The following is a 9985-nucleotide window of genomic DNA, read 5'->3' as shown; positions in this document are numbered from 1 at the left end:
AGAGGCATTAGATACTCCTGTCTTTAAAGATGTCATGTCAAATTAGATGGCTTTGGGTATGTTACCAACATTTGAGAAAAAAAATTTGAACTTCAAGTCTAATCAATCACATTCTTACAACTACTCAGATTTGAAATTTGATATTTGATAGACAAGAATAGTCAATCACATTCTTACAACTACTCGATTTGAAATTTGATATTTGATAGACTAGAAATGTCAATCACATTCTTACGACTCCATTTGAAATTTGATGAACAAGAATACTTGTGACCTCCTTGTAACGCATATATATGTTTTTAAAATAATTTTCCATTACAAAATTGGGAAGATCAATTTGGAGGCATACAAAGCTCCGCATCCCAAGTGTGAGAGAGATACAGCTCATGAAGTCACCCCCAAGTTTGTACTTTAAGAAAGAAGAGACTTTCATGATCCACAAGGGTGGCGAGAGAGAGAGAGAGCGAGAGAGAGAGATGAAGGGTAAAAGATACACCCATTTTTCAACAGGGTTCAGTTACGGCAGTGAAAAAGAAAATGTACAGTAACAACTCACAACACTAAACTGTTCATGGGATTAGTAACTTAGTATTAATACATGCTGATCCTCTCAAAGGTACAGCACATTTGCAAACCCTCAAACCCTTGGGCCAAGCCCAGAGAGAGAGAGAGCCAGAGAGAGATTCCTGATTCCCCAAGACTGCCAATCCCAGGATCCATAGAGAGAGAGAGAGAGAGAGCTCTTGATCCCCCAGATCTACCAATCCCATATTCCAACCTCTCCATAACCTAGAGAGAGAGAGAGCTCCTGATCCCTCAGTCCCCCAAATCCAGGTTCCCAACAATTCCAACATCTCTCCTAAACCTTCTTTCCCACACTAAAATAAAAAACTAAATCACATCAAGCCAATGGCCTTACCCAACTAATGCAGATATGGTGACTGGTACTGATAGCCATTCCCATAATAGCTACCATGGTTTGGAGATATATTATACGAACCTAACGTACCCAACAAAGGGGACCCGTGATTCTCAGTTGCGTATAGATAAGGCCTCTGAAGAGTAGATTGGGCATATAGATCCTGACCAGGCCTATCATATGTACCATATGGGTACCTCTCCGGGGCTCTGTAGAATACCTTTTCTTGTACAGTTGGGCGAGGGGCGTAGCTTATTCCATTAGCTCGAGGTCTTTTCGATTGTGGCTTTGAAGCCTCTACTGCTCTTCTCTTGTCAGCCTTGGCCTTCTCTAATTGGGCGATTCGCTTTTGGAGAGGGTCGATGGGGTACTGCTCCTCGAGCTTGTGTTCCTCGACGCACTTGATCACGGCCTTGAGAGCAGACAATTCTCTCTCACTAGCTTCATTCTGCAATAATAAGAAAACAGGTGCACATGTAAGGGGAGAGAGATGGGAATGAAGATAGATCAAACTGCTCGACTGCTCTTGGAGTGCATGCATGCAAGGTCAGAGAACAAGCATACAGAACTACCAAATAGATCAATTCCCATAGTGTGAATCTCCTAAACAATCAAATCCGCTCTTTCCCAAATTCTCTCACTGGCTTTGTTGTGCAGCAACTACCAGAGTGTGCAAGTGAAGAGAGAGAAACAGGAGTACAAGTGCTAACCTATGGCACACATGTACATCAACATATTCAAACATGTGTTGTGTGCATAAATAACAACTTCACTGATTCCAATCATGTAAATATCATAAATGCATAGACCATATGGCTGTCCCCCAAACTGCCTTAGACTTACCTAACAACTGCAGCAAACCACAAATGACGGATATCCCTAAATATAATAGGGTTACGTAGCACCCTAACATAACCCATATATATATATAAACAAATGCCAAAGAATCCATAGAACCACACTCAAACTAGCATTATATGATAAGCCTGCTACAATTTGAGAGATAAGTTATCAATGAGATTATTTATCCCCTAAGTCAGGAGATCAACAAACTAGTAATACAAATGAGAAACAGCATACCCATTCACAGGCTGTGCATGATAACTAGCCAGGGCATCCACCTTCAGTTACTCTGCAATGATGGTGAAGATTGACCGTATCCATTATTTTATGGCCATTTTTTACCTCCACAGTAAGCCTGTGGCCATGTCAAATACGGTAATGCCCATGTCACAGCTAGTCAATGACTCTCCATGTGGAGGAGAGCAAGCTACTTCAACAAACAAAACAAAAACAGATAAGAAGGAAGAAGAAACTTTCATGGCACGCGGAGACTTTGTAGAAATCAAGCACCAACAACCAGTATAGGTCTCACAAAGCAGGCTCTAATTGGAATCCCAAAAATACATTTGGAAGGCAGCAAACTAGTTCTGAATCCATAATGACATTTTGGCTATGAGGAACAGTCTTAGGCCCCGTTTGGATAGCCAAACAACAACAAGAAGGAAGAGGTCGTTTTTATACGACAGAAGAGAGATTTTTTTGGGCAGGCTCAGGGACATATTCGCAGTACTTTGTGGATAAGAGGTGTAACAAAAGTCAGTCACCACTCACAATGGAGAGGACTAAGCTGGGCATATTTCGCTCCTAAATGAGTGGACGAAAACAAATGTTTTCATGTTCCCAAAATTTGGTCCATCCAAATGGACTTTTAGGTTTGAACCCTTGGACTCCCCCCCTATAAGAACCAGGTGCCATTGGACCAAATGTAACAAACTAGTCATTTGAGGACCTTCTAGCTATTGGATTTGAAGGCGTAATGATTTCCTTTCCAACTATGCATGAAGTTATGGAATGAAAGACAAGATACAAGGTATTAATCCATCTGGTTTTGGTCGGGGTAATTAATCTCAATTTGATGACCCAGTCAATTATCAAAACAAATTTCGTTTGTCATTCAAATGAATGGCCAACTATCTTCAACTTTATGCTTTCGTAACTTACCATGTCCTAGGAAGAATTGGTCAGCTCACAGTCCAATCTGCCTCAACTAACAAAATCCAAAATTTCAAGAACTATCCTTGGTTTTCTTCCAATTTTGAAAAACAATTGCAAGCTTCTAAAATTTGTACCCCTGGGTGAAGTCCAATGGCCTAGAATTTCCTTCCGATTATATTTAAGGTACTGTACTTATCAACTACCAAGAGCACTTGACTAGACTTGACCACCAGGCAAATATTAAAAGCTTACTCTGGAAACAAGATCTTGCAATCAAACTAGGGCCTCGTCACAATACCACCTTACCAAGTACCTGCCATTCTAACAAACAAGTAACTTCATTCATTAAATAAAGCTATGGCCAAAAATATGCTAGAATGCCAAAATAAGCTAGATTATACCAGAATGCCGAAATATAAACAAAGTCACAAAGCAATGTCCAAATATGCGAAAATTATCATCGGTACAATTACCAATTACATCACAAACAAACCATTGAACTGAAAACACAATGATTAAATCCAGTTCCTCCATATGTATTGTATCCAGTACCATCAGGGATTTCATCAAGTTATCTGAATTTTAGTCAATCTTTTCAACTTTTAATGATCTCCTAAATGATTCTTGACCAAGTTTGGCATCAGGTTCAGGCCCCTAAACACTTCTCCTAATCTGATGCTCTGAATTTTTATATGTCGGCAATTTTTCTAATTTCTACCTAAAACACATGAGTGAATCAAAAGACGCTGGAGGGGAGCATGTAATAAAGGTAGAAGCTTCATTCGATTTTTCTTTTCCTTTTCTTCTAATTAACAGAGGAGGGCCACAGAGGCAATATTTTCCTCTCAATAAAGTCTAATGTACTCCTCACATGTATTTGAAAGATGGTTGGTTCTAGCCAACATTTGAAAAGTTAGGTGAGTTGACATGACATGACATGCCCGAGTCAAGTTGGCTAGCCCAGGTGGCAACAATTTTAAACACCAAAAAAACCGATAAAAGGCACATATCGAAATAGTTGGATAAGTAATTTTTCATGTACATGGATAAGTAATTTTTCATGTACATATTGTGGGTGTGTGCGTGGGTTTTTGATTTCCCCCTTTCCTTGTTTTTTGTTGGGCTGCATTGGGGGGGGGGGGGTGGGTTTTGTGGTGTAGAGTCAGAACTTAAAAAATCAATTTGGGGCTGCACATAAGTGGCATGGAACATCATGTAGAAATTTGGAAAATGTATTGGATTGATTGAAAAGTATACTTCATTGAGTTTTTTTCCTTGAAATAGTTTAACTATAGAAAGCAATGCAACAATTTCATACTCAGTTTTATATGTAACTATGGTACTGAATCTATAGAGACTGCCAATGACATATCAAAGCACTCAGAAGAAAAGTGCATTAATCATATAATAAACTAGTGCCAAAACAGCATTAATACATGTTTTCATGTCATGTATTTCCATCAATTTCAATTTTATCAAAAACAAAGAACAGTGATAAAGATGCTGCAATTTTGGGACGGTTGGAATCACGACCGAAGTTCAAGTTTTTTGAAAACTGTTCATAGTTGAAGCAGCACTGGGTGAAAATCCATCAATTTTTTTGATGTCAACTGATTTAATAATGAATAAAGCGACAAACAGCTACAAAGGGACTCCAAGAAAGAAAGTTCATGAAGCATATTAGCACTGTGTGCAAGAATGAAGAAGTGATTGGTTCAAGCAACCATTATGTATTCCCTTCCATGATATATGGACAGCTCCTCACATTGATGTTGTTGAAAGGAAGAGTAATCATGAGAACTTATGAAGCACAAATACAGGGCATGCCCTCTAAAATCTTTTGGACAATTAGATTTCTCCTAAGACAATTAGAATTCTCCTAAAACAGATGAGCATTGACGTTGGTGTTACTTGGTGATGTCTGATTCCTTCATGCTCTTGCAGGCATGGAGGGGGATAAAATGGTATCACAGAGGATCAACATGTTGGTGATCACACTACATGCAGTCATTCAGTAGATCTGGGAAAAAATAGGAACATTATAATACAATGGTTCCTATATTAATGCTGCTCAAACAAATAATGCCCAGGAGAACTTACAAAGCACAAAGACAGGACAGTGGTTCATGATCTTTTGGATAATTGGATCTCCTAAAACAGGAGTGTTGACTACGGCGTTAGTCGGGCGATTCTTTCTCCGTGCTCTTGCAGGCATGGAGGGGGATAACATGGAGTCATAAAGGGTCATCCTTTTGGTGATAACAATATATGCAGTTATCCAGTATATCTGGAAAACAAGGAACAACAATAAAACAGGGCAACTAGAAGAAGGAAGATTGCCAGAAATCATAAAGAAAGAATGATTTGGGCACTACAAAGAGCTGTTTTCCAAGGACTCACAGCCACACAAGTGATAGAGAGTTAGTCGGACCTTAAACTTCAAGTATAAGGTTCTACAATGAGAATGGCACCCTCAAATGATGAGCTGCAACCCCTGTCCCCCGGCACAAAGAATACAGCGGATAATTAAGTCCCACCTCAATGGATGAGTCAAAGCTAACCCCAACCCGTGAGTTACATGGGTCAAAGATAAAGGATCCACTAAGAATATTGAAAACACGCATGGGCCCTGATATCCATAGACAGGGACTCTCTAAATATTGGCCAGTGGAATAACAACAAGACGGAACATCCCATGAAGGCTAGAATTTATCTTTTCAGAAGCAAGAACCTCATGGGGAAGTCAAACAATGGAAAAGGTTCTCATGCATTTAGATACCATAATTCAGTTGTGGATACATCAACAAAATTGGGGTTGTCCCAGAATGACATTATTTGCTGGGGCTTATTGCCAACTTAAGGGTTTTTAATTTGCACATGAATCTATGTCTTCTAGTTGTACATGATATACTTTAAACAACAAAAAAATACTACACAAAATGGAAAAAATTACCGACTAAACAGAGAGAGGAAACCAATAAAGCTCAAAGTTATTAAATGAGACAACAAGACTACCGCTGCTTTGCAACATCCATTGGTTCTAAATTACCTATCCATGATTAGCTGTAACTTTTCTTTGCTAGATTCACACACACAAATCAATGAAACTTAGACTTTGTATCCATACACATTCGTCATGTAAATCATTGTACAATCAGATCTCCAAATCTAGAGTTTCAGAATGATCTCATCATATGGCATTATTGCCCAATACCATCAGTCAAAGTATAAGAATACATGTGGCACCTAATAATCAAGCAAATGACACAAGGAGTGGATCAACTAATTTGACCAAAGGGTACTCACTAGGGCAGCAGCAGGTGAGCTTCCACCTCTCCCCTGTGAAGATTTCCGTACTTCTTTCAGGTATGTTTTCAGCAAGGGCACAGGAGCAAATTGTTCGGTAAGATCAAATGCATATGCAAGATTGACAGCCTCAAGCTGTCTTCCAGCATTTATTAATACTTCAATCACAGCTGCATATAAAGGAAACACAGAGAGATGAATCCCAGAAAATACACACACCGCAAGGACAGTTAACAATGTATTACTTTTTCTGGCTTGATAGATATCTTACACCAACTGAACAGCAAGTATTGTGAGAGGGTTGGGTTCTCAATTATATACAGCTTCTCAAGTAAATATTACAAGAGTTGAAACACCAGCCATGACTTTATAGGACCATCACCCACAGACATTTAGAAAGATGTTAGTAGTGCTCCATAAACCAGAATAAAAATAACTTTTTATAATCTATTCCAAGTGTCTAGCATACTGAAAAACATCAAGACAACTTAACTAACGAAAAGCAATTTGTCAATTTTTGTCTCCAAGGTGCCCCTTAAAACCAGTATAAACTAACAGCTGATAATCTGTTCCAAATGGTCAGCATTCTGAAAAATATCAAAACAACATGTATAAAGCAAATTGCGTACAAGTTACAACTTAATCATGCAATGAAAGAACACATGACAAGCCAAATATTGATTCTAACTAAAAGATAAGCACAAAGGTTTTAGAGAAAAGGAAATTATGCTATAAGCCAATGGACGATGGGTAACCAAGTCATCATGATCCAATGAAATTATGGACAGCAGGACGCTGCATTGGCGTCATCTCATGCAATGGTGAGTCCCACTCACTCTCTACCACCAGAGTTTTTTTGTTGGATGGTGCTGTCCCAAATGGACCAAGGGGTAGCATACTTCCCTTTTGAAAGACCCCCAATATATAGCTAACGAAAAAAAGGAAACTGGGAAGCAAGTTTCAAGAGTAACCAGATAATATCCTAAGAAAAACCTTCCACAAGAAACATGAGAGCGCTAACCTGGCATCTTCTCTGACAAACCAAGAGCACGACATAACTCAGGAGTTTGACGACGACGACAAACAGAGGGAAGCAGCTTACAAATCTCATCCTGATCGAACTCAGAAGTTATACCAAAAGTAGCAAGAAGCTGCAAAAAAGCATGGGCTTCCAAAGAATTCCCAACATTGGCATCCATATCAAGCTCGTCAAGCTTTGGCTTCCATTCCTCTGCAATCTCCTTTGCTTTTTCTTTAACCTCTGGTAAAATAATTGGATGATCAGATATGGAACCAGAGTCAATGTCAGCCAATAAGGGAAAAAGTGACTCCATTAACATGATACAAGTTCTTCGAAGGCCCAAGAGATTGCTATCTCTCTTGCCCTCTTGACCTGATTGCTCTGAGCCATAAAACCCCTCCAAAGAGTCTAATACCAATTGGGCTGGATCAGTTGCGCACTTCAAAGCAGCTGGGACCTCTTCTCTCATAGCTGCAAGCGCCTTTCGATTTTCTGAGATGAATTTATGGAGCCCTTTTGCATCCATCTCTTCACAAAACTTCTTCAGCTGGGGCCTCGGCTCAATTCCTGGTGACCCAACTTCAGATGCCTTAGAATCAGTGGGTTTTGACTCAGGAGAAGCATCTATCATGCCATTGTTCGATTCTTCCTTCCTGCATTTTTGAAAGGCCTCTTCAATGGCTGAAAGGGCAGCATCCCTCTGGTCTTGAACACGGTCTAATGAAGCTTCTTCTTTTGCATTGACAGCTGCTTCTCGCTTTTCAAGCATTTCCTTTGCCTCCGAAGCTCTCGCTTCAAAGGCCTTCTCCTTCTCTTCGAGCTCTTCAAACCTCTTCTTGAGTGACCTCTCGAGGTCATGAAAGTGTTCCTCAAGCGCTTTCCATTTAAGGTTCAAAGAGACAGCCCTCTGGCCTTCGAGCTCTGCAAAAGCTTTCTCGAGCTGCTGTATCTTTGAGGTAGTGGTCTCAATGAGCATAGGGACTGCCTGTGTTTCATCCATGGCAAAATGCCCTGAGAGAGAACCAAAAAAAAAAAAAATCAACCATTAAAATTCTTTGAGAAAATCAAGTTAAGGTTTCCACTTTCTGGGCAGGGCTCGATCAAGCCTAAATTGAAGGCGTCTTACTAAACATGATGTAACCCAATAGAAATTTTCGAAATAATGTCAGGAATTTCGGCCATTCACTGTTTAATTGAACAATTTAACCAAAACAGTGATCAAACATCGATACTCTGCTCTAAAATAAAAACAGACAATAGTTTAAGATCCAAACGATGTCTAAAAGTGAACACTCATCCTCACTACTTGAAAACGGCCCAAGCTCATATAGAAAGACGTATAATTTCCTTGTCCTGAGAAAAATCAAAACCAAATGATTGTCCTTAAAAAGCTGAAAAAGAAATGGATTAAATTTTGGAACTTATGTTGAAACCCACATGAAAAGAACCATACATCAAATTTCATTAACACGCATCAACTAAATCATAAAACCAATTTCACTAAACAAGCCACGACAAAGAAAGAAGCATCAGATATCCAATTTCGTAGTAATCAAAGCAATAAAAAGAAAAACGAAATTCAATTAAAAAAAGAAGCAACATTTTCCTTCACAGAAAAAAAATGAAAAACAAATACATGGAAGAGCTCAAAACCTAACCATCCTAAACCCTAATCTCCAACAAATGTGAACCCCAAATCCACAAAGCCCGAAAGTGAAGAAGCTCACACCTTGATTTCAAACTAGATCCGTCTTTAAATATAACCCATCTAAAGCCAACCAAAAAAGGCCCAAAAAAAAAACCCAAAAAAATGACAGTTTAATGCCACTTTTCTCACTGCAACTGCCCGTTAAACCCTAAAATCATAAACAATAACACATGTTCTGCTAAATTGGTGCAAAATAAATGAAAAACATTGCACTAATAAGAAAAAATAATGGAAAATAAACAAAAATTCTAGGGTTTGAAGAGAAACTTACAGGTCCGAATAGTGTGGGTCGGTCAGTGCTGCATAGGCAGAGTGGCGGTGAAAGGACCAAAAAGCAGTTTAATTTATAGAAGGAGAAATTACTTGAATGGCCCAATCTTTTCACGATATGATCGAAAAGTCCTTAGATGCTTTAAATAAGACTATTTTACCCTTCTGTTTTCAACGTACGACTTACCCTTTCATTTAGAGCACATAGGGCCACGCGCGGAAGCATTTGCATTTGGTAAAGGAACTCAACTTGTTGGATGTGAGATTAGGTAGCTGAAAATGGTAGAATTTAAAATTAAAATATATATATATATATTTTAATTTAGAAACGTATCCAAAACTTTCAAATTTTATTTCTGATTACTATATGTAATTGTAATTTTTTTGTATCAAAGGTAAATGATCATATAGTATATGATTCTAATGTTTATATAAAATTTAATTAATATGTTGTCCCTTTTAAATAATCTAGATATCGGTTTTGGATCTAAAATTTTAGAAATTGTAATCTCAACCAGTATAAAACTAAAAAAGATGAAATTCAAACCTTAATTGGTCATTTGGGACTGTAAAATATGCAAATCCTTCATTTGCATATCCATGTTTTGATGGCCGAAGGTCATTTGGGTATATCTTTAGAGATCATGATATTGATGTCTTCAAAACCTCTCAAAACGAGCGTTTGCTAATTTCAAAACAAGTTTGGAATGAGCAAATACAAGGATATGGAAAAATTAGTATGCTTCCTCATTTTTTTCTCTCT

General features: G+C 38.4%; 1 protein-coding gene across 1 annotated transcript; it reads right to left on the bottom strand.

The window, feature by feature from the left end:
• Positions 1-499: 499 nt before the first annotated feature.
• On the bottom strand, positions 500-9266 carry LOC18448623 (FRIGIDA-like protein). Its single transcript, XM_006858684.4, has 4 exons — positions 9224-9266; positions 7245-8255; positions 6224-6393; positions 500-1367 (listed from the first exon to the last, which is right to left on the bottom strand). Exons 2-4 carry the CDS (start codon positions 8242-8244, stop codon positions 924-926), a joined length of 1614 nt encoding a protein of 537 aa, XP_006858746.2. The 5' UTR covers positions 8245-8255; positions 9224-9266; the 3' UTR covers positions 500-923.
• Positions 9267-9985: the final 719 nt, after the last annotated feature.

Source organism: Amborella trichopoda, chromosome 6 (assembly GCF_054954075.1).
Source record: "Amborella trichopoda isolate Santa Cruz 75 chromosome 6, AtrichopodaSantaCruz75HAP2 v2.0, whole genome shotgun sequence".
In the NCBI taxonomy this organism is placed as follows: domain Eukaryota; kingdom Viridiplantae; phylum Streptophyta; class Magnoliopsida; order Amborellales; family Amborellaceae; genus Amborella; species Amborella trichopoda.
Note: the sequence above shows the minus strand (reverse complement) of the source record. Positions and strands in the feature narration are given on the sequence as shown.

Excerpts from the sequence above, each read along its gene's own strand:
- LOC18448623 (XM_006858684.4), bottom strand. The coding sequence starts at position 8,244 with ATGGATGAAACACAGGCAGTCCCTATGCTCATTGAGACCACTACCTCA. Across the intron at positions 6,394-7,244 it reads TTTGTCAGAGAAGATGCCAG|CTGTGATTGAAGTATTAATA; the intron begins GTTAGCGCTCTC and ends CTTTATATGCAG. Across the intron at positions 1,368-6,223 it reads GCTCACCTGCTGCTGCCCTA|AATGAAGCTAGTGAGAGAGA; the intron begins GTGAGTACCCTT and ends TTATTATTGCAG.